General features: G+C 46.0%; 1 protein-coding gene across 1 annotated transcript; it reads left to right on the top strand.

Annotated features, from left to right (window-relative positions):
• Nucleotides 1-1,216: 1,216 nt before the first annotated feature.
• On the top strand, nucleotides 1,217-23,627 carry Usp50 (ubiquitin specific peptidase 50). Its single transcript, NM_029163.3, has 7 exons — nucleotides 1,217-1,457; nucleotides 4,107-4,289; nucleotides 4,551-4,746; nucleotides 6,569-6,778; nucleotides 8,811-8,953; nucleotides 14,674-14,806; nucleotides 22,986-23,627. The coding sequence occupies exons 1-7, from the start codon at nucleotides 1,390-1,392 to the stop codon at nucleotides 23,223-23,225; spliced, it is 1,173 nt and encodes a 390-aa protein (NP_083439.2). The 5' UTR covers nucleotides 1,217-1,389; the 3' UTR covers nucleotides 23,226-23,627.
• Nucleotides 23,628-25,102: the final 1,475 nt, after the last annotated feature.

Genomic DNA, 25,102 nt, shown 5'->3' with positions numbered 1-25,102 from the left:
GCATAGTGTGTGAGAGAGATCGATGTCATGTGGTGTGTGTTGCAGTGTGTGGCTTACGACTAAAAGGCCTAGAAAGGACACTGCAATCTGTTGAGTGCCTGCAGGCTGTGTGTGCTCCTGGAGCCCAGCTTTCATGAGCTGTCACTCATACTGGGGTCTTCGGTGACACAGCTGAGTCCTATTTGCTCCTGATCTCTCCACCCATATGCCCTAACTGACCCCACTGAAACTCATTGCTCTATGAAGTTGGACTTTGAGAGTATTTTTCCTTCAGCCTGTCTTCAGTACCCTACCTGGGATAAACTGATCCTAAGGGCTCTCTGCCTGCTCTCTGCTGGTGCTTGGCTGACCCAGTAGATCTGCTCAGAGAGCAGGCCAGCAGCAACTAGGCACTCCAGAGGCAAGGCCCCAGCACGGGTGCTTTCCCAGGTCACAGCCCCATGCTTTTAGTTAGAACTGAGGATGCCATCCTTTTCCTCCAGTGGAAAAGTCTGAGTTCAGAAAACCATGTGTGCCCCAGAGGCCACAGCTTGTAAATCCTATAATAAGCCTGTGTGGTGGTTTAAATATGCTTGGCCTATTAGGAGGTGTGGCCTTGTTGGAGGAAATGTGTCATTGTGGGGGTGGGCAATGATTCTTTTCTCCTAACTACATGGGAGCCAGTCTTCTAGTGTCCTTCAGATGAAGATATAGAACTCTCAGCTCCTCCTGCACCATGTCTGCCAGGACATGCCCTTGTTCTCCACCTTGATGATAATGGACTGAACCTCTAAAACTGTAAGCCAGCCCCATTTAAATGTTGTCCTTAGAAGAGTTGCCTTGGTCATGGTGTCTGTCCACAGCAGTAAAACCCTAACAGCCTGTGTACTATGGGTATGTGCCCATATCCAGCTGTGTCTCCATCCCAAGAATAAACAATTCTGGTGACCTCACTGTGTATGCATCGGGATGAGAAAAATCTCACTACCTCCTCCATAGGGGAAGAGATGTCCCTCTAGGGTTCATGGGAGCAGTGTTGCCACACACTGTCCCCAAATCCAGAGGGTGAACATCTCTGTGTGCTTGTGTGTGAGAAACCCAGAAATAGAGGGAGAGCTGTGATGTGGACAATTCGTTCTCAGAAAGTTGATCTTTCAGAAGCATTTCAAACAAACAAATAATGGTATCCCTTGACAACACGTTAGAACCTTGGTATGAAGGGTGACAATTGTGATGCAGGGGAGGATCCAAGAAGAACTGGGCCTGAGTCAAGTGAAATCAGACAGCAACAACACAAAGGGGGGAGGGGGGCATTCAAACGGTTCAAAACCAAAAACAAGCCAGGGAGCAGTCCTGGAGAAATGAAGTTAAAAGGATCAAAGGTAGCTCGTGAGTAGAAGTGAAAGCCTGATGTGCTTCATTGACATGGCGTCTCATCGGCCGGTCCCTGCAGACGACTTCGGTGCCTACTACAACCTGTGAGCCTCTATGTCCTGTGCCTTTATAGATAACCTCAGGAGTGGGGGGCTGGGGGAGGGCTTACCTAGAGGGGGCATGGCACCTGTTGCATTTGGGAGGGCTCTGCCAGATTTGACCCATGAAGGACCCAGAAGAGATAACATACATGTACTCCCTGATCAGTCAGCTCAGGGCCTCCGTGACATCACTGAGTAAAAGTGAGAATGGCACACTTTTCAGATGGGTGAAACTGAGCAGAGGCACTGAGTGAGGCCGCTGAGCGGTGGGGCCTGGATTTCAGATTCAGTCTGTGGGAAGAAAGGTAATAAAGGACAAAGGTGGTGAGCGGCCCTACTGAATCGGTCAGATAAGAGGGAGCTGTGCAGATCAAGGAGGCCTCCTGGAGCCTGCAGTATTTCCCATCTCTGCATGCTGGGCAGATGCTCCAGTCCCGTCTCTCCACATTAAGTCATTTATTCTTTTAAAGATTTTATTTTATGTATATGAATGCTTTGCTGACAATTTAAGCACACCAAAGCAGTGCTCTTGGAGGCCAGAAGAGGGCATTAGATCCCTTGGAACTGGAGACACAAATGGTTGTGAGCTGCCATGTGGTTGCTGGGAAGTGAGCCAGGATCTTCTGAAAGAACAGCAGAAATGCTCTTAACTGCTGAGCCATCTCTTCAGAACCCAAGCTGTGTGTGTGTGTGTGTGTGTGTGTGTGTGTGTATGCACGTATATCTGTATATGTGTGTATACATATATATGTATATATGTGTGTATACATGTAAATATACGTGTATACATACTATACAGGTACATAGATGTATATATACATATATACATACACACATAGACATATATACACACATGTGTATGTGTATATAAGTATATATACATATGTGTGTGTGTGTATAAATATACACTTGTCTTTTTTTGGACACAGGGTTTCTCTGTGTAGCCTTAGCTATTCGTTCTAGAACCCACTCTGTACACCAGGTTAGCCTCAGACTCAGAGATCCCCCCTGCTGCTGCCTCCTGAACGCTAGGATCAAAGGTTTGCACCACCAATAACTGGCTATGTTGTATTCTTTTAAAAGATATCATTTATTATGTGATCTAAGCTAAGCACCTTGCATGGCACCTGCATGGCCCTCGCAGTAACCCTGCCAGGAAGAGGTAGTGTTCCTTGTTTTGCTGGGGGATCAGGAGCTTGAGGCCAAAGCCAGTGCCTCACACAGGCCAAGGACACTTTCTCATGCTGAATGTTTCTGTGTTATAAATGAGCAAACATAAGAACCCTAATCATAAATATATATAATCAGTTATTAGCGTAGCAATGTGCATGTATGCACACATATGTATGCATATATACATACCTGTGCCCTTAACATATGAATGTATATGTTCCTACTATGTGTATGTATCATGCTCACTATAGCTGTCTCCAGACACCAAAAGAAGCTACAAAGGCTCAAAGTTACAACCCTTTAACGGCCCCATAAAGCACTTGCTGGGATTTGAACTGGGGTCCTTTGAATCCATAGTCAGTGTTCTTACCCACTGAGCCACAGCTCCAACACTGTATTATGTTCTCCATATGTCACCTATAGAGTTATATTCATTCTCAGCATATGCTGTAATTCCATATAATTTAATGGCCAGGTAAGGTAGGTAAATGCCTTCATTTCTCCTGCATCACTATGTGCTTGCCCTTGGTATACTACTGTGGGCAAATGACTCACTCACATAAGCTGGTTAGTCCACCTGTAAATGGGATTTTAGAAGGACTGTTTCTACCCAGAAGAGCTGTTGCAAATATTTAATGGGGAATGTATATTAAATGTTTAATATAGTCAGACTAAGTACAAAATGTCTATGATGTTACTGTTAAAGCAGGAAAGGCTTTGGTTTTTTAACAGCTGAGTTTGGATGTTTAGCCAAGCCACCCTGAGACCTGGACGGCAGGTTTACTCTATCTCTTTACTCTCTTTTTAGGAAGAAACTTTTATTTATGTCAGACATTCAAACATTTATGTCATTCAGAGTTCTGGGCCTAAGTTAAACTCCTTCTGTCCTTGGTAGAGAGTGAGTTTGAGAGAAAAACCCACTAAGAATCCTTCCTAGCCAATCAGAGAAGTACACACCTTTTTTGTTTTGTTTTGGGTTTTCGAGACAGGGTTTTTCTGAGCCCTGGCTGTCCTGGAACTCTCTTTATAGACCAGGCTGGCCTCGAACTCAGAAATCTGAACTCAGAAATCCGCCTGCCTCTGCCTCCCGAGTGCTGGGATTAAAGGCGTGCGCCACCACCCCCTGGCTAGAATTACACATCTTTAATCCCAGCACCCAGGAGGCAGAGGCCGGGGGAATCTCTGTGAGTTCAAGCCCAGCCTGGTCAACGTAGCCAGTGCAGAGCCAGCCAGAGACACATGGGGAGGGCCTACCACAAAACAAAAGGAACAAAACCCTTCTTGCCAGGCTGGTGACTTCTAACTTCAGTCACTGAGGTGTGAAACAAGAGACTTGTCAGTTCAGAGAAGGCCTAGGTTATCAGACCTTGCCTCCCAGCCACAAAAGAGCACTTTTATTTCAGAGGTTGCCAGGGTCTGAGCGGCACTAGCACTCATGCTCTCCCCTGGAAACACTCTCCTTCCATGTGGCCCACACAGTGCGGAGTGTGCAGACTATGACTCCCTGCCGGAGTCTAAGACCCAGCCACACTTCCAGGGCGTGACGGGACTGCGGAACCTGGGCAACACCTGCTACATGAACGCCATCTTGCAATGCCTCTGCAGCGTATCTCCACTGGTGGAGTACTTCCTGTCCGGAAAGTACATCACAGCTCTTAAGAAGTAAGAGGAGGTCTTCCCTGAGTCTGCCCCACCCCAGCTCCCCCAGGTGAGGTGAGGAAAGGACCCGCTGGAGTCCTTGTGAAGGGCCACAAGCCCAGACACAGTAGGTCCCCAGAGAACACACATGGAGGGTGCGGAGAGCAAGGTGGACAGGGCTCTGGTGCAGGGGCGTGGACGGATCCCTTGCCACGGAGACTGGGTCTTTTCTTTTCATTAAATCAGCAGGGAATATTTGCCCTTTGCCTCTGCTCTTCTTCTCAGGGACTGCAGTGAGGTTACCACCGCCTTTGCCTACCTGATGACAGATATGTGGCTTGGGGACTCAGACTGTGTCTCACCAGAGATATTTCTGTCGGCTGTTGGCAGTCTTTACCCAGCTTTTCTGAAAAAGACACAGCAAGATGCGCAGGAGTTCCTGATTTACGTCCTCAACGAGCTTCACGAAGCTTTGAAAAAGGTAAGAACTAACAAGTCTGAGCTAGGAGATGTAGGCTGTATGTGTATTCAGACTGCATGGCCTGCCCAGCACCTGCTCTGGTGCTGGGGTCCTGAGGAAAATGTCCAGGTTAGGATATTTGTTATTTAGTGGTTGTTTTGCTTTTTTTTTTTTACTTAAAATTTTAAAAAATTTTTATTGTTTATGCATGTATGTCTGTGTACTACTTGTTTGCCAGGTTCCTATGGAGGCCAGAAGAGGGTGTCAGACAATTTCCATCCACCATCCATGTGGGTGTTGGGAATTGAACCCAGGTCCTCTGGAAAAGAGCCAGTGTTTGTTTTTGTTTGTTTGTTTTTTCGAGACAGGGTTCCTCTGTATAGACCTGACTGTCCTAGAACTCACTCTGTATACCAGGCTGGCCTCCAACTCAGAGATTCCCTTCCTGAGGTCTGGGATTAAAGACATGCGCCGCTACTGTCCAGTGCAGCCAAAGCTCTTAACCACTGAACCCTCTGTCCAGTTCCTAAAATTATTTTTTTTATTTACTTTTATTTTTTTCTGAAACTAAGTTTTACTGTGGAGCCCAGTCAGGTCTATGACTCGGAATCTTCCTGCCTCAGCCCTGCTCCATGTGCAGATATTATAGACATCTGAAATTCTCACATTCCTGTGCTGAAGAGCCCAAAATTACTCCAGATGTGCTCAGACATTCAGAGGATCATAGCCCAACTGGTTCAACAAAATCAAACAGCTCAAAACAAGACAAAACCATTCCTCCAAGCCAACAGGAAGGCAAAAAAGCCCAGGTCCAACTGCCCAGGAGGAATTCACCTGAGTTTAAAACCAAGTGTCTAAACACTGCTTCTTTTTCACAAATACAAAGCAGCTCGGGCTGGATGAAGCTTGAGATCAAAGTCCTCTCAGGAAAGCAGTTCAAGGCCAACCTGCTTCCAATGCCTGCCTAGCTTGCCAAACTGTTACCAATGCTTTCTAAGGGTCAAAGCCTGAGCCCTAAAAGCCTTAACAAGCTAGTTCCAGCCCCCTGCCTTCCTCTCTAGGACAGTGAGAGGCAGTCGCACTGGGGAGACACAGGAGATCTGTCCGGCTTGCCTACACCGGGAAGAACCCATAAAGAAGTTGGTTCAGTCGTCCTCAAGTCAAGTTTGGGTACTGACATGAGGTTTAGATTCAAATAGGTGGCTAGCAGCGTAAATAACTAAGAGTCTGTTCAAAGCCAGTGCTGCGCATTCCTGAACCATCACTGTATTGGTACCCATCTCTCTTGCAAGATAGTCTGACAAGTTGTTGCAGTTGTGTTTAATCTCCTGGGCTCTTCCATCACCCACACCAAGCTTCATTCAGCCACGAGAGCAGCAATTCCAATCTCTTGAGGACCATTGTTTTTAGTCTTCTGATAGCTAACGGGAGGGCACAAATGTCTCCCCGTGAAGTATCTGATCTCCTGCCAGGACAATTATGGTCATTCTTCAGAGCCATCCTGAAAGGGAAATAGCTGCATCACCAGATGTCACTCATGGCTTATGCTGTCAATGTCTTAATGTTCCCTCTGAATCCAAACTGTTTTCTCATCCACGTATCACTTGAATAGAGAAAGCCGCCATTCTGTTTTCCGTGGTTTTTTGTTTGTTTGTTTGTTTTTGTTTTTTCGAGACAGGGTTTCTCTGTATAGCCCTGGCTGTCCTGGAACTCACTTTGTAGACCAGGCTGGCCTCGAACTCAGAAATCTGCCTGCCTCTGCCTCCCAAGTGCTGGGATTAAAGGCCTGCGCCACCACGCCCGGCTTCCGTGGTTTTTATGTGGAATTTGTCCTTTTTCACAGCACTGCCGAAGAAGAGTGAATGAGAAAAGAACAGGCCAAAGCTGCTGCAGGAAGGTGCCGGCCCAGGAGACCTCCATCATCACCCGGCTGTTTGAAGGACAGCTCAGTTACAGCATCACATGTTTAAAGTGTGAGAGCTGCACGCACAAGAACGAAGTTTTCACCATCCTCTCCCTCCCCATCCCATCTGACTATGAATGTTCCCTCCAGGTAGGGAGCCCCCAGCTCCTGAATATATTTTCTTGTTTTTGAGATGTGGGGGGAGGGGTGCGTGGTAGTGGTGGTTCTTGTTGTAATCCTGCCTGAGTCTCTCAGATACTGAGGATTACAGTGTCGGCTGTTATTTCCTACAATTTTAAGTAGGAAAGGGCTGCATTATGCCTCAAAGCCATAAATAAAGGTGGTCCATGAATGAACAGCATTTTTAAAAAGCAGCCTGTTATAGTTACTGTGGATTTAATTTTATTTCTAAATGTACTCAAGGCAAAGCCCCACTTAAAACTTTAAATATAGGTGAGGTTTATTCAGTCTCTTGAGATGAGCAGTTTGTGATTTCTTACAATGATATCATGGCTCCCTACCCACACTCTATAGTTTAAAGCTAGAACTAGTCATAATAGATTCTTTTTAAAAAGATTTATTTTGGGCTGGTGAGATGGCTCAGCGGGTAAGACTGCTCTTCCAAAGGTCCTGAGTTCAAATCCTAGCAACCACATGGTGGCTTAGAGCCACCATTAACAAGATCTGACGCCTGGTCCGTCTGAAGACAGCTACACAATGTATTTATGTATAATTAATAAATAAAAATTTTAAAAAAGATTTTTTTTTTTGGTTTTTTTTTTTTTTTTCGAGACAGGGTTTCTCTGTGTAGCCCTGGCTGTCCTGGAATTCACTTTGTAGACCAGGCTGGCCTCGAACTCAGAAATCCACCTGCCTCTGCCTCCCAAGTGCTGGGATTAAAGGCGTGCGACACAACACCCGGCTAAAAGATTTATTTTTATTACACAGTGTATGCTTGTTTGCCTGCATGCATATGTGTGTACTATGTGCGTGCTCAGTGCCCGAGAGGGCCAGTAAAGGGCGTCAGATTCCCTGGAATTGCAGTGCCATGCGGTCTGGATAGAAGCTGTGTACTGTGTGGAGAGAGGGGGTCTGCAGCGTAGTTTTCCTCTCTGATCGTCTTGACCACAGTGCTCAGAGTGCTCTGTAAGTGAGGGGTGGGTGTGGGAGGAGAGAGCTTGGTTAGGAACCTTTGGGAATCAGGAAACATTTTCCTTGCACAATTGCACAAACCTGTCTTGTTCTTTTGAGACTGTAAAAGCACATCTGTTGATGAGTTTTTGTGTATACAGCTGGGGAACAACAGAAGCCTGTTATGTGTTAATTTTGTTTTCCACTTGATCAAAAGGCTAAATGAAGTTCACTAGGAAGAATGACAAGTTCTGGACTGAGGCACTGGCAGGTCTAGTGGAAACAGTCTGTTTGTTCTCCTCTAAGCCAAGATCTTGCAGAAGCAGGACCTGGCTGTAGACGTCATTTTCCTGGGTGTGGACTCAAATTCATCTGAAAAGTGTCACCCAAAACCATGAGATATGGTCATTTTTCAGGCCCACCCCCTGTTGAGCTGAGTCAGGGGATACATAATTATAAAAGAGCTGTCTGATTTGTTGGTAGAAATTTCAAAGTCTGTGTTTGAAAAGGTAAACCAGAAATAAACCAGAAAAGGTAACGCAATAGAGTGGGAAAAGAATCTAAGCCTATCCTAACAGTCCAGTGAAAAAGCATCTCTTGTTGCTAGGTAGATTTTTACTTATTCTTTACCCGGGGTCTCACTATGTAGCCCTGGCAGCCCTGGAACTAGGTATGCAGACCAACCTAGCCTTGGACTAGAAGAGCTCCTCCTGCCTCTGGGTTAAAGGTGTGAGCCACCCACCAGTCCTGGCTCAACAAACGAAAACAGTTGCTAAGCAGATTTTATGGGACTCGGGCCATGGGGGTTGGTAGAGTGTAGTTCCTGGGTTTGTTCCTTAGAAAAATTCCCAGATGCACATTTGCACAGCTCCTCCAAACTTCTTTGGTTTGGTTGTGTGTATAAAAGACGGGTCTCTTTGAATTACACAGGCTGGTCTCAAACCAACCATTCTCCTGCCTCCACCCAACATGCAAACACCACAGAGTTCTGCTTTTTCTTCTATTGTCAGTGAGGATCCCGGGCCAGCAAGTGTTCTTTCTCCCCCAACAGGACTGTCTCCAGTGTTTTTTCCAACAGGACACACTGACCTGGAGCAACCAAATCTATTGTTCCTTTTGTGAAATCAAGCAAGAGGCAGCTGTGAGGACCACGATTTCCAAGGTGCCGAAAATAATTGTTTTTCACTTTAAAAGGTATGTGGGTTTTGAAATCTTGTGGGCAGATGGTTTTCAACAGTTTTATTGAGATATGATTCACATGATAATAGTTTATCCATTTAATATGTAGCTTGTCCTAAAATCAGCAGCAAAGTGGGTGCTTAGCTGCAAGGCCGCCTGGGTTTAGTCCTCAGTGTCAAGAGAGAAGGATTCCAAGCGGGTTCAATGGATTGGATTTTGATTTAATATCTAATTTCTTTTAAATTTTGTAATAAAAAATATGCAACATAAAATCTATTATTCTGATCATTTCAAGGGTGTAGTCATTTGTATTAATTACATTTACAATGTTAAAGCCAGTCACCACAATTCCCAGAACATTTTAATGCCCCAGACAGAAACCCTGTCCCCATTAAGCAACACCTCCTTCACCTTGTTCCTCTCCCTCCCGTGTTCCTCCTTCCTCCTTCCCTAATGTCGTTTCTGCCTCTGTTGATTTACCTGTTCTTGCTCTAGAGTGGCTGTGTCAGGCTACTTTTATGTCAGCTTCACACAGCTAGAGTCATCTTAAAGAAGGGAACCTCAATTCAGAAGTTGCCTGCATAAGATTAGTCTACAGGCCAGCCTATAGAACATTTTTCTTAATGATGGAGGAGGACCCAGTGCACTGTGGGTGGTGCCACCTTTGTGATGATGGTCTGGGGTTCCATTAGAAGGCAGGCGGAAGGAGCCGGTAAGCAGCAGCCCTCCATGACCTCTGCATCAGCCCCTGCCTCCAGGTTCCTCCCATTTGATTGTGTTCCTGCCTGACTTCCTTTGATGATGAATGGTGACACAGAAGGGTGAACCCTTTCCTCCCAGAGCTGCTTTGCTGATGTTTCATCACAGCAATAGGAACCTCTTGCTTGGTACCAGGATAGTGGAGTACTGCTGTGACAGTCTTGATTATGTTGTGTTGGGGAAAGACTGGGAAAAGGACTTTGGAACTTTGGGCTAGAGAAACCAACGAGAGTTGAGAGCTCAGCGGGCATGAGGAAGATAAGAGTGCGGAGAGCAATGGAGCCCACGGAGGCCTGGCTTGTGAAGTTCCAAAGGGACATTTGAGAGTTATTATAGACTATCGGGGCTGTTTTGTATAGCTGCTATTTTGAATTAAGCCTCCGTAGTCCCGGTCGGCCGGGACTGAAGAATCAGCGCTGGTTAGTAAGAGTCAGCGGCACTGGAGTGAGCCCTGTGCTTCCCGGGACAATAGTTGATGGCTGTCTGGAAGCAAGAAATTAATTGTACATGAATTATCCTTACTATAAATATAAAGGATGACTTAACTCAGTGGCTATATCTCTTTACTTTATGCCATTCCCCCAGTAAGTATATAAAGGATCCAAAATTTACTTGAAACTGCACCTCAATATCTGAGCAGTTAGATGGTGTACCTTAACTTCTATGCTACCCTGGCTACTTCCCAGCCCCGTCCCACGATACTTGCATATCATTATTGATCTGGCTCTTCGGACCCCGTCTTCATGGCTCCATCCTCCTCACTGAGCGGCTCCTCCCTCCCTCTTTCCTCTCTCTGCTGGCGGATGCCCCAGCCTATTCTCTCTTCCACCCAGCTATTCAGTGATCAGCATTTATTGACAAGGCAGAGAATAAATGGCAAGAATTGTTTACATAAACTCGAGACAGGAGATTATTGGTATGAACATTACAGTGCCGAGTCCAGATTGAAAGAAGATGTGAGGGCAGAGAAACCAGCATTCGAATAACCCAAGGGTAAACTTTACACACCGTATAACACATTATGCCTACCATTAATAATGATTAAAAGGAGACCAGTGTCACCGGGGTGAAATCTGAGAGACCTTCCCACAAAGTTAGCACACAGGAGCAGTGTTTCATAGGTAGCCAAGGCTGTACCTTGTGCTGGCAGATGAACTAGGTGATGTCCAGGTAGTTCTGGGTTTTGAAGGCATGAATGGGTCACAGAGAGCAGCTGAGGCTCAGCATTGTTGAGAGGCCAGGAGAGGCCACTGATGAAGGGTAACAACTGAAGCCCAAAGATTGAAGGGGTCTTGGTGAGAAGTCTGTAGTATGTTTTATATTATAATATGGATGCTGGGAACAACAGGAAAGGAAAGGCCATGTTTAATATAAAGTTGATGAGATTGTAAGTTTGCAAGGGATCAATTGTGCCTTAGTTTTATGGCAACTTGACGCAAGCTAGAGTCATCTGAAGGGTGGGGGAACCTCAATTGAGAAAATGTCTCCATAAGGTCAGGCTGTAAGCAAGGCTGTGGGGCATTTCCTTTTCTTTCTCCCTTTCCTTCTTTCTTTCTTCCTTTCCTTCTTTCTTTCTTCCCTCCCTTCCTCCCTCCCTCCCTCCCTCCCTCCCTCCCTCCCTCCCTCCCTCCCTCTCCCTCTCTCTCTCTCTCCTTCTTTCCTTCTTTCTTTCTTTCTTTCTTTCTTTTTGGTTTTTCAAGACAGGGTTTCCCTGTGTAGCCCTGGCTGTCCTGGAACTCACTCTGTAGACCAGGCTGGCCTCGAACTCAGAAATCCACCTGCCTCTGCCTCCCAAGTGCTGGAATTAAAGGCATGAGCCACCACTGCCTGACTATGGGCATTTCCTTAATCAATGACTGGGTGGTCCTGGATTCCATGAGAAAGCAGGCTGAGCAAGCCATGAGGAACAAGCGAGTGAGCATCATTCTTCGACATGTGTACTTTGGCATACAATCCTTTCTTTTCTTTTCTTCTTCTTCTTCTTTTTTTTTTTTTTTTTTTTTTTTGGTTTTCTGAGACAGGGTTTCTTTGTGTAGTGTGTAGGCCTGGCTGTCCTAGAACTCAATCTGTAGACCAGGGTGGCCTTGAACTCAGAAATTTGCCTGCCTCTGCCTCCCAAGTGCTGGGATTAAAGGCGCGCGCCACCAAGCACACAATCCTTTCAATCCAGGTTCCATGATTACATTCATTAGTTTTAGCTTTTCACTTATTAATATTAAGATATGTTTATATAATGGCTAGTATCTTGGGGTTTCTATTACTGTTTATAAAGAAAAACATTTAATTGGGGTAGGCTTACAGTTTCAGAGATTTAGTTCATTATCATCATGGCAGGAAATACGGCAAGACGCAGGCAGAGAGGGAGCAGAGAGTTCTGCATCTTGGTCCACAGAAGCAGAAGTGAATGCTAAGCCAGGCCTAGCTTGAGCATCTGAGACCTCAAAGCTCACCCGCACCGTGACGCACTTCCTCCAACAAGGCCACACCTCCTTATAGTGTCACTTCCTATGGCCAAGTATTCAAACACACAAGTCTATGGGGGCCATTCCTGTTCAAACCACCATAGCTGGAGCACTTCCTGCTCTTGTACAGGGCCAGGGTTCGGTTCCATGGCAACTCACAACCATATCTGTAACTGTAGTTCCAGGGGACCCAAAGCCCTCTTCTGGCCTCTGCAAGCAATAGGCAGTCACATGGTACACACATATAGGAGAGCAAAACACTTATGTCCATAAAACGGTAAAATAGGGGCTGGAGAGATGGCTCAGTGGTTAAGAACACTGACTGTTCTCCTGGAGGTCTTGAGTTCAATTCTCAGCAACCACATGGTGGCTCACAGCCATCTGTAATGGATTGGATGCCCTCTTCTGGTGTGTCTGAAGATAGCAACAGTGTACTCACATACATTAAATAAATAAATACACAAATAAATACGTAAATATTTTTTTAAAAACTTTAAAATAAACAAATCTCTTAAAAAGATATATTTACACGTATAAAATGTATTCTTTTGTCTATGAACTTGTACAAATGGATGCAATCATATTCACTGCAACGCCTGTGTCAACAACACCTGTCAGAAAGCTCTCCGATGGTTCTTTACCATGTTCTCTCCCTTTGCCATGAGCCCCCGGGACTTACCTAAAGAAAAATACGTGAATGCCTATGTGTGGGGGCAGTGTGTGCGCATGTATGTGGCCAAAGTTTGATATCTGGTGTCTTCCTCAGTCACTTCTACGTATCACTGTAAAAGGAATCAATCATTCTTGCTGGCCCATATAACAGACACACAGTGTATAACAGACACACTGTCCAGGTATTTTGTTTACAAGCTGTGAGCCTAGACTGGGCAGGTTCGGGAGCTATTCTAACTTAGACCCCAGCCATGTGTCCCTTGCTACCTGTTTCTCCCAGCCACGCGCTCGTGGCCCGTCTCCTCTCCCGGCCACGTGCTCATGGTCCATTTCCTCTCTTGGTGGCTTCCTCCTCTCTTCTGTGTCCTTTATTCTCCCTTTTCCCCTCCCTGCATCTTCCAGCCAGGTAACTGAAAAACCTGCCTACTGTCTAATCACAGGCCTAATATAGACCAATTAACTTGGGGAACAAAGTTACATAGCATCATTTGGTATACATGAGGATTGCCTTGTCAAGGAGCAGCCAGACCTTAGGGGCCAGTATTTAGTGTCTGGATATATAGCAGTACCAGACCAACCCTACATACCATGGCAGGGGCTCGGGCTTGAGCCCAGAGACTCCTCCTAACAGTGCCATTCCCTGTGAGCCTGTGGAGGCCATTTTCATGTAAACCACCACACAGGGCATCCCCTTAAGTTTTGGGGTACAGGGTTTGCTTCTTTATAACCCAACAGTGACCCAGCTTATCTGGTAACTTTCCTGCCTCAGATCGAAACCAGCACATTTTCTGAGTGAACATGATTTTTTTTAAAAAAATAATTTGTTTTTATTTTATGTGCATTGGTATTTTGCCTGCCTGTACGTCTGTGTGAGGGTGTAAGATCTTAGAGTTTCAGACAGCTGTGAATTGCCATGTGGGTCTTGGGATTGAACCCGGGTCTTCTGAAAGAGCAGTCTGTACTCTTGTCTGCTGAACCATCTCTCCAGCCCCATGAACATGATTTTCTAAAAAGTTCTGAATGATTCTGATAAGATTCTAGATCTGCTGACCTCTGATCTATATAACCAGAGAGATTAAAGATTCAGACAAGAATTTCATATTACAACTCTATCTTTAGATGTAGATCTCCACTTTGAAAAACCAGGATGATAACAGTGCCAACATCAAGACAGGGGCCAGGTGTGGTGATGCACGCCTCTAGTCCCAGCACTCAGGAGGCAGAGGCAGTGGATCTCTGAGTCTGAGGCCAACCTGGTCTACAGAGAGAGCTCCAGGCCAGCCAACACCACATAATGAGACACTGGGAAGAGAGGGGTGGGGGGAGGGAAAGGAGAGTGGAGGTAGAGAGGGGGGAGAGAGGGAGGGAGGAGAGGACAGAATGGAGAGAGGGGGAAGAGGGGATGGAAAGGAGAGAGAGAAAGGTGAGGGGAAGGGAGAGGTAGGGTGGAGGAGAGAGGAGATAGAAAGGGACTCCGGGGCAGGGGTGGGGGAGAGGGGAGGAGAGGCCAGGGAGGGGGTTGTGTGGAGAGAAAGAAGTGAAGGTGATTTGACTTGGCCCTCAGCGGCCTCTGCTGCGCTGTCTCCCCAGGCAGGCTTGCTTTGCTCTCTCCACATTAGCTATGGTTTGCTGAGGTCTGTGCTCTCTCTCGCTGACATACTTTGCTGAGGCTGATGGGTCTGGCATTTGTAAATATATTTAGGTGAGGAAGTGATTTCAATACCAGATGATCTTTTCAGAAGTTAGCCTTAACTGTCCAGGGAATGTGTTCAGGCGTGTGGACCTCCCTCGCTCGAGGCTTACAGACATCCTGCGGGTTTCCTGCTTTTGTCACCTCCCCAGGTTTGACATCCAGGGCACAGTAAAGAGGAAGCTGCGGACAGACATCCATTACCCCCTGACCAACCTGGACCTCACTCCTTATATCTGTCCAGTTTTCCGGAAACATCCCATGTACAACCTGTGCGCAGTGGTGGTGAGTTCGATGCTAATGCTTTCATATTGAAAGGAGAGAACACCCGTTGTCTGGCCCTATCTCTGCCTGGAGGCCTAGCATCTTGGCCACGTGCACGGCCAGAGGTCAGGTCCGTGGTAATTGCGTGTCTCCTGACAGAACGAACCCTTTGTAGCCAGCACCCCCACACTAGGTACTAACAGTTCCGAGACTCCATGCCTGCCCTGGAGCACCCTGGGGCTCCTTTGGCTTTAAGTCAGCTGTGACTCATACTGAATCCTAGCAAACGATGTGCTACAATTCAGATGCACTCTGCAGAGCCTCCCACAGGAGCCACCCGAGCAGCAGCCATTCTCTGGGCTTTGGGATCATGTATGAACTTTTGTGTCTGAGGGCGGGGGGGGGGGGTGCTTCTAGAGTGTAACCCTGTCATGGATCCTTTGGCATTCATCTGCCCGTTCATCTTACTGCTCAATGATATATTAAGAAAAGGAGTCAGGTGTGGTGGTGCGCACCACTAGCATTTGGGAGTCAGGGGCAGGCAGAAAGATCTCTGAGTTCCAGGACTGCCTCACCTACATAGTTTATTCCAGGACAAGAAGAGCTACATAGTGAGACCCTGTTTCAAAAATGTTGAAGAGGGATCTGTCAGTCATTGGTCTTTCGCACTCCCTGGCACAGCAGCACCCTTGTGCTTTCACAGCCCTCCCGTCTCTCCCCTGTAGGCCGTCTCCTTTACATCATTTGCCTTTCCTGCTCTTCAGACTCCGTTCACACCACTGTTCTTCATACTCTGGGGCTTTCCGGGCTTCTACCATCAGAAGTCGATGTAATTAATGGGAGTTCCAAAGGTGTTGCTTCCTGAGATCTTAGTTAACTTCTCATTATATCGGTTTCTGACTTAGAAAAATATCTTAACAGAGAAAATGGAGCTTATATTTAGACTATAACTGTGTGTTATGAAAGATGCACACTTATGCAAGAATCACTCTAAGTATCTAAAAAAAATCCTATTATTTATAGATCTAAGTTATCAGTCAGTTGAGGCACTGAAAGTTAGCTCTGAAAGAAACAGACATTTAGAACTTGTGGCACATCAATGATGAGTCCAGGGGTAAGAACTATGCATCTTTCAAATTCTAGTGCATGGTGCTAGTAAAAAGGTGACTAGAACCCAGCTACATTCACCATGGAGCACAAGAAAGCCAGAGCATCCAGACCTGTTAGAAACGGAGGACTCCTGGTCCCATTCCAGACCTCTGACCTATAGCGCACACTTCAGCTGCTGGGTGACATGTACACACTGATTGCTGGAATAACTCATCTAGACTAGAGGGGACCAGCCCTCTAGTGTGTGTGAGCCTCGAAAGAGAATGCACTTCATTCATTTTCTTTCATTTACTTTTTAAAAAAGACTTATTTATTCTATATACATGAGTACACTGTAGTTGTCTTCAGACACACCGGAAGAGAGAGTCAGATTCCATTGGAGATGCCTGTGCGCCACCATGTGGTTGCTGGGAATTGAACTCAGGACCTTTGGAAGAGCAGTCAGTGCTCTTACCCACTGAGCCATCTCTCCAGCCTCTTACTTGCTTTTTAATTGCTACACTTAAGGTATTGCTACACTTACAGTATTGAACATTTTTATTTATTTGCTCTTTGAGACAGGGTTTTTCTTTGTAGCGTTGACTGTCTTTCTGTAGACCAGGCTGGCCTCAAACTCACAGAGAACCACCTGCCTCTGCCTCCTAAGTGCTGGAATTAAAGACATGTGCCACCACTGCCCAGTGATATTGAACATTTTACCAACTGTGTTTATAGTGTCATTCTGGAAGCTTTTTTGTGACAAGGTCTCATTTAACCCAGCTGTTTTTGAATTTTCTTTGTCAAGAAACTCCTGGTGACTTGCCTTTACCCCTCAAATGCTGAGATAACAGGCACATGCCACCACACCTGGCTGAATGTGGTCCTTCACAAGGCTTTTTTCCCCTAAGATTTTTATTAAGTATGTGTGTCTGTGTGACTCTTTGTGGACTCTCTGTGTGCACCCTATGTATACAGTACCCACAGAGGCCAGGAGGGGGCACTAAATCCCTTAGAGATGGAGTTAGGGATGGCTGGGAGCTGGGAACCAAACATGGCCCTTTTGTCAGAGCACGCACATGATCTTAACTGCAGAGCTCTTTCAGCCCCTCAGCTAATGGCTTTATCCCCGAGGCCGCTGATTTATTTTATTCTTACCTAGTCACACTGTGTGCCAGGCACTGTTTGAATCTCTCTGGAACCATCACATTTTGTCCTTTGAGAAATACCTACTTAGGTCCTTTACTTGCTTTTTCAGTTGGGGTTTTTTTCTTTTTAAACACTTATTTATGTAAGTACACTGTCGCTGTCCTCAGACACACCAGAAGAGGGCATCAGATAGCATTACGGATGGTTGTGAGCCACCATGTGGTTTCTGGGAATTCAACTCAGGACCTTTGGAAGAGCAGCTATTGCTCTCAACCACTGAGCCATCTCTCCAGCCCCAACTGAACTGGTGTTTCTTGCTCTTGAGTTTTCATGTATATATATATATATATATTCTATATATATATGAATAAGAGAGAGATGGTTTGCCAATATTTTCTTGCACAGTGGTTTTTCCCTCCACTCTGTTGGCATCTTTGATTGCTCAGAGGAGCTTGCTGTTGCTCTGGAGGGACCCATGGTTGATGCCCAGCACTTAGGTGGCAGTTTTACAACCATTAGTTACTCCAGGTCTAGAGGGATCCAACTCCCTCTTGACCATATACTTGGTACAGACTAACAAGGGGGTAACACACACTCATACAGTAAAAACTTAGCAATCTCAGACACAAATCAGGCAGCTGTAGTTACACGGATTCACACTTGGCTCTTCCATTCTGTTCTACTGATCATACATCCCCATTCATCTTTAATCATTTGGTACTGACTGATAAACAGGACCATACAGCTCTCTTCTGATTCTGCAGATCTGCCCTTACTCTATGCAACAATCAGAACACCTCACACACAGGATTCACAAACACAGACTGCTTCAGACTCACCAGCACTCTCCATTTCACAGCTAACAAAAGCACATCCCAGCCCCAGTCTGCTGGAATTGCCAGAGGCTGAGGTGCGCTTAACCCCACCCTTCTTGCTGACATGCCTAGGTGCTGTCTGGAGAAAGCGTCCCTTGGCTCTGGGCTTCTGTCATCAGAAGCAAGCATTCATCCCTCTCCTCAGTCTAGATCTGAAGTTGTGTAGTTTTCAGCTTCCACGGCTCATTTTTAGTTACTAAGTCACATTTTTTTTTAAAAAGCTGGTATCAGTGTGTGACATCTGATGAGAGTCCACTACTCAGAAACCCTCACAGAATGATTTGGTATTTCTAAGTAAGATTCAATAGCATCTTCTGGTCCTAAGCTTGAGGCTGCCCTGCTGGAAGGAGGGTGATGCTGCCTCTGCATCTGGGGGTGTGGCAAGTGCTCCCATGCAGCCATGTGGGGGAGGGGTGGCAATGTGTGACTCTTCTGAGTCCCCGCGTGCCTGGCCTCTGAGGGAAGGCTCCTCTTCCCCCAGGACTTGAGGGTGTTCTCTATTCCCCTCCGTGTCACAACTTCTGTATTCGGCAGTCAATAAGGCTGAGTGGGAGCCAGTCAGCTGGGCTGTTTGGTTAGTGATACAGCTCTCTACCGAGTCACGGTGAGGTTTCTCTAGCACACTGCATTCAGACAACAGGTCCCTTATCCAGATGGCTCCTGGCTACAGCACCCCAGAGCATTACTTGGGAAATGTCAGTCAGGCTCATTATGTAGTTCAGCTGTGAGCCTGTCACTGCAGAACGAAGCCTCTTCATTACCATGGCGGGTGGCGGGTGACAGCTGTCTTCTACACTGTTTATGGAGTGGGCAGTGTCACCCTCAGTCTACAGTAGGTTTCTCACTGCCGTGGAACTGCAGGAGTGGGAGCGGGTGTCATGTTTACTCCACTGTACTCCAATGTTCTCAGTAACTTCGAAGCTCTACATTTGCTGCTTGGTTCTTTGTGGAGGTGCCGGGGAGTACTGGTGCTTTGGTTAAATCACCTTGTAGAAAGCCTTGTAGTGTTTTGGGACAACAGGGTTACTCTGTGTAGCCCTGGCTGTCCTGGAACTCACTTTGTAGACCAGGCTAGCCTCGAACTCAAGAGATTCGCCTGCCTCTGCCTCCCAAGTGCTGGGACAAAAGGTGTGCGCCACCACTTTGTTTTTAAATAAATAAGAAATTGGTGATAGAGGTTGTAGCTTGCCCAGGATCCACGATGCCTTGGCTTCCATCTCCAGCACCATAAACTGCCACTGGTTGTACATGCCTATAATGTAAGCGCTCAGGCAGAGGCAGGACCAGGTCACGGTTATCTTCACCTGGGTAAGCTTGAGGCTAGCCTGGGCTACATCAGACCCTGTCTCAAAACAAAAACAAACCAAAAACAACAAAAAACCAAACAAACAGTTTTTGAAGTAAAAACAGGAGAACACATAACATCTGAGTATACAATTTGGCAAGTTGTCTAGTGAGCACATCCACGCAGTAAGAACAGGGTGCAGACAATTTTATCAGTGTGTAACTATCCAAAAATTCCTCTTCAAGTGCAGAAACCAGACTTCTAATGGGATAACTCTGATTTTGTTTTATGCTAATGAGTCCTGCAGTAGGTGCCAGATCATTAGGATCCGCTCCTTTTTTTTTTTAAGATTTATTTATTATTATATGTAAGTACACTGTAGCTGTCTTCAGACACACCAGAAGAGGGAGTCAGATCTTGTTACGGATGGTTGTGAGCCACCATGTGGTTGCTGGGATTTGAACTCTGGACCTTCGGAAGAGCAGTCGGGTGCTCTTACCCACTGAGCCATCTCACCAGCCCGGATCCGCTCCTTTTGCTCAAAATTCTGAAACTGTTATCCACATTGCTACACATATGATGCTTCGTTCTCCACTGGGTTGGCTTTCACTGTGTGAAGACCCCATTACCTGCTCACGCGTTGTACTTGAGTGCTTTGAACCGTTAAGAGCACTGCTGTGGTAGTTCTCGGATATTAGCAAGATGGACACAGCCTTTTGGTTCTCAGATGTTTGCCATGAACACAGCCTTTTGGAGACTCTTTCTGGAGTTGGGGGTACTGGCGGGCGGGCATGCACACAGTAAACACAGGCTTTCCAAAGCAGATGTTCCAGTTCCTTCTCAGCAGCAGCAAGAGGAGCTGTGCTTGCCTAAGTCCCTACTCTACTCCACAGCCTCCCACTGGGCCGTTCTAGCTGCCTCCATAGTGGGATAGCACTTGAACTGGTTTGTCCTTGATCTTCCACAATGGCATGGCCTTGAACTTGCTTCCTGGGTGCTGGCATTTCAGGCGTGTATACTATCGTGCCCTACTGTGGTCTGGTTTGTGTGTGAAAACAAGTCAAGTCTTTTGCCTGTGTTTTCTTATTGCAATACAGGTCTGGGGCTGTGCCACTCAGAGATACACTGTTTGTTGGGCATGTGTACATGCCTAGGTTCAAGTTTAGTATCTGGGGAAAACCAAGTCTTAATGCCTTACAGCCATTTACTTATTTACCTAACATGCAAGGACTCACATCCTGAGACAGGGACACATGCCCATTGACCTAAGGACCTCTCTCAAGTCCCCATCTCTAAAGATTCTACCACCTCACTTTGGAGACAAGGCCTACATATGTCAATCTGGGTGGCACTGTTCCAAAGCATACTAATGTGTGTGCTCAACAATTGCCTCCATTCAGTCTTTGGCTGGTTGTATACAGTCATTTTTGTCTTTCAGACTTAAGTGTGTGCAATGTTCACTTGGGTGTGTATGGCTCTGTGGGTTTTGGTGTATATTTACATAGTTGTTCAAGATCATCACAGTTAACATCTTAGAACATCTTCAGTGTTCTTAAAAGAATCTTTCCTTCTCATTTCTTCTTTCCACCAGACCCAGGCAACTACGAACAGACTTCCTGTTTCTATGGGCTTGTCATTTTTAGGCAGGTCACAAAAATGGAATCATAAAACCACTTATCTTGCGTTTTGAGTACTATGTAGCCCTGGTTAGCCTGGAACTCTCTCTCTCTCTCCATATATATGAGAGAGAGAGAGAGAGAGAGAGAGAGAGAGAGAGAGAGAGAGAGAGAGAGAGAGAGAGAGAGAAAGAGCAGGCTGGCCTTGAATCCTTCTGCTTTTAAAGGTTGCCCTATGTTGGAGCATCATTTTTTTGTTGTCAGTAACATTCTACTATGGAAACAACACATTTCAGTCACTGAGAGGTACTTGGGATGGCTCTATGACTGCCATCAGTGGTGCACAGGGGTCTGTGGGGACATAAGTTTCATTTTTCTTGGGTAGTTACCTACTAGTGAATTGCTTAGACACATGGTAACTGTATACTTAACCCTTGAAGACTTGTCAACTTGATTTCCAACGTGACGGTGACCAGTGTTTTGTTTCACCAGTGTATGAGGTCCCAGCTCACTCGATCTCTACACTTGTTATTATCCAGCTCTTAAAAAATATGACTAAAAATGAAAATTTTATTTATTAATTTATTTACTGATTTATTTATAAACAGAGTCTCTTATAGCCCAGGCAGGTCTTGAACCATATCCAGAGTACTGTCATGTGCCACCATACCTGGATTCCTTGTGGTTTTGAGTAGAAGTTCCTTTATTACCTATCACACTGAACATTTTTCATTTGCTTTGTCCCTAGTTTTTTGTTTTGTTTTTTTCTTTTTCACCCAGTTCTTTTTTTCTAGCTCAGTCTGGCCTCCACTTCACAATCTTCTGCCTCAACCTTCTATGGTGGGATTTCAGCCACCATGCCTAGTGCTAAAGGTTTTACATTTTAGAGGTTATTATGCGTATGTATGTATGTATGTATGTATGTATGTATGTAAGCACACATGACAGGGAACATATGGAACTCAGAGAACAACCTGCAGGAATCAGTTCTCCTCCCCAATGTGGGTCCCAGATACACAACTCAGGTTATCAGGCTTGCTGGCAAGAGCCTTAGCCTGTCTTTCCACTGAGGTATGCAGACCTCAATCTAGCATATTTTCTGAAACCGAAGCCCTGTTCTCTAGAGCTTGTGTGACCTTGCAGTTCCAGTGCTCTAGTTCCCACCTACCTCATTCTCCTCTTTAATCCTCTTCCTCCATTTTGATCCATGATAGGCAAAGAGACATGATGGAAACTGAGGAAATGTTAGTGGGCATCCCTTGTGCTGTGGTGCATAAGAAATCTGATAAAGGCTGAAAGGGGGCTAGGGAGATGGCTGCTCGGTGCTTAAGAGCACTTCTTGTTCTTGGAGGAGGACCTGGGTTTGGTTCCCAGCACCCACATGATGGCTCACAACCATCAGTAGCTCCAGTTCCAGGGAACTACAAACTCTTGTCTGGCCTCCACATGCACCAGCACACGCATGGTGTACATACGTACACTTGGGAAATACACGTACTAAATAAAAAAGCTGGCTGGGCAGTGGTGGCACACACCTTTAATCCCTGCACTTGGGAGACAGAAGGATTTCTGAGTTCAAGGTCAGCCTGGTCTACACAGAGAAAGAAACCCTGTCTCTAAAAACAAAAAACAAAACAAAACAAAAAAAAAGGTGGATGTTTTCTTTTTGAGACAGGGTCTAAGCTTTGAACTCGTGGCAGTCCTCTTGCCTCAACCTTTCCAAGGCCTAGGGTTACAGGCGTGAGCTGCAGCTGCTGCTTCCTGCTGTCAACAGATGCAGAGTGGGGCTTGTCAAAGGGGAGGGTTCTTAAGGTTAGCACTTCATGTTATTCTCTTTCTTTTGTATGAGGGGTCAGCAGACTTTGTAAAAACTAGCTAGGAAATATTCTAGGCCTTGGAGGTCAGAGGTTTTTGTGCCAGCTCTTCAGTTTTACTGCTGCAGCCCTGAGACACTGAGGCACAACCACACATGGAGGGTCACAACTTAGAACTCCAGTTAGTCTGATTTCCTATCTAATTCTATTAAAGTCAATGAATACAATGTATAAGCAGTTCCAAGTTAGACAGTATGTAAGACTTGAGAAAATGATCTCCTCAGTATAAGACCCTTTAAAATGGTCTTTGGCCTTGTCATTTTTATCCCATCAGTCAGAGCATTCACATGTGGAAACCATGCCTTTCTTCCCTAGAACCACTTTGGAGATCTGGATGGTGGTCACTACACTGCTTTCTGCAAGAACTCGGTAACTCAGGCCTGGTACAGCTTTGATGACACCCGAGTCAGTGAGATCCCAGATACTTCTGTTCAAACAGCTACAGCCTATCTTCTGTTCTATAGCTGCCAGCCTTTTTCTATACCAGCACAGAAACGCAAGAGCCAGGACAGTACTCCTGACCACTGCAAGCAAGCTATCCGAAAGTGGCCGTGAATATGCTTTGTTATTAAATCCTTACCACCTACTTACGTCTCACAGACAGCCTCTATAAAACAAGTCTGCAGCACAGAAGGCAGCATGGAGGCCATGCAGTGCCATCAGGGGCCTAAGAACTGCAGGCTTCAAAGGTCAATGCCCCCTGCAATGAATGGGTTTCTGTTACAATGTATTTCATATATATGAAGTTATTTCCCCCAAATTTTATACTTACTTTGTATCTATGTGCATGTGGAAGTCAGAGGATAACTTGTGGAATTAATTCTCCTTTCCACCATGTGGGTCCTGGGGGACTCAGGTCCTCAGCATTAGTGGGAGACATTTTTACCCAGTGAACCATCTCTCCAGCCCAACACAAATCATTTTTGTTTACACATGTGAATAAACAAAACAGAACAGAAACCTCAGTGGCAGAGTGTTTCTTCTGCATGCACCAGGTCCTGAGTCTTGATGCTAGCACAAGAAAAAAAATCAGGTGCAAATGGCTCTGAGTGTTAAGTATGTGACCTGGTGGGCTGGAAGAGATGACTCAGAGGTTATGGTCCCTTGCTGCTAGCAGAGGACCAGGGTTCAGTTCTCAGCACCCACATGGTACACATAGACACACAGGTAGAATACCAAGACATGTAAAAATAAGTCTTAAAAACAAAACATGTAGCCAGGCTGTGGGGGTGCATGCCATTAGTCTCAGCACTCAGGAGGCAGAGGCAGAAGCAGGTGGATTTCTTTGAGTTCCAGGACAGCCAAGGCTACACCAAGAACCCTATCTCAGAAAACAAAAACAAAAGAAAAGAATCCCAAAGAAACAAATAAACAAAACAAAGATTTCACAGTAATTTAGGGAGACTGTCCTTTCAAGTTATTAAGTTTATGAGTCGAAACCCAAGCTCTAACCTTCCCCTAGTAAGCTAAATAACCACTTCCTAAGAGTCCTTGTTTAGAAGAGGCTCCCACAACAGTATGAGCTATTGCACTGCCCTTGGCTGCCTTGCAGCACTGGAAGGTTGAGGCCCCGGTGCTGAGGACAGCATACTTTAGACACAGGCTTTGAAGGAATCAAGCTGGAAGTGACCTGAAAGCCTGCACTTGAGGACGTTCTCATGGCATCCCAAGGTACTGTGCAAGCGCCCAGGGAGGAAGCAGCCAACAGTGCTGTCAGCTGCAACACGTATGAACCACGCTGAACAGCATGAAGATAGCCCAAAAGGTGCAAGGGCAGCACTTATATCTTGGGGACAACCAACAGCTGTCTAAATGGATTTAAACCATTCAAAAGGAGGGAATCCACACCTACTAAACAGACTGTAAATCTAGTCAACTACCCACAGCTGGGGAGGTGCCACCCCCCAATGAAGAGCTACAAGCAACTAATGGCTACTGAGAGAGGGGGATCAGCCTTCTCCAGGGAGGAGAACCCTGACACTAACACTAAATCCAATCTCAAGTGGTTAGCTCCAAAACCATATAGGTAACAGTAAATGGACTCAGCAGGTTGGGTTTGTATCTCTCTCTCTCTCTCTCTCTCTCTCTCTCTCTCTCTCTCTCTCTCTCTCTCTCTCTCTGTGTGTGTGTGTGTGTGTGCGCGCGTGCGCGCGCGCATGCGTGCAACGTAAGAGGTCATGGATTAGAGAGAGCTGGGGAACATGAGAGGAATGAAAAGGACAGATTGAAAATGATCTAAACAGCACAGTATGGAAGCCTCCAAACAAACAAACCAACAAACCCAGCAGCCCCTCTAAGACCCACTGTGCAGTCCCCGTTGCTGTCCTTACGGAAGGGTAGGGCTCCCTTACGTCTCTGCTCTAGAAAGACCAGCAGGCTCCGTAGTGCAGTGTGCATGTTACAAACACAGCCACTCAGGACTCTTCCTTGAT

This window comes from Mus musculus, chromosome 2, assembly GCF_000001635.26.
Source record: "Mus musculus strain C57BL/6J chromosome 2, GRCm38.p6 C57BL/6J".
NCBI lineage: Eukaryota > Metazoa > Chordata > Mammalia > Rodentia > Muridae > Mus > Mus musculus.
Note: the sequence above shows the minus strand (reverse complement) of the source record. Positions and strands in the feature narration are given on the sequence as shown.

Coding starts and splice junctions, on each gene's coding strand:
- Usp50 (NM_029163.3), top strand. CDS start 1,390: ATGTGCTTCATTGACATGGCGTCTCATCGGCCGGTCCCTGCAGACGAC. Junction 1,458..4,106: donor TTCGGTGCCTACTACAACCT/GTGAGCCTCTAT, acceptor TGGCCCACACAG/TGCGGAGTGTGCAGACTATG. Junction 6,779..8,810: donor ACTATGAATGTTCCCTCCAG/GTAGGGAGCCCC, acceptor CTCCCCCAACAG/GACTGTCTCCAGTGTTTTTT.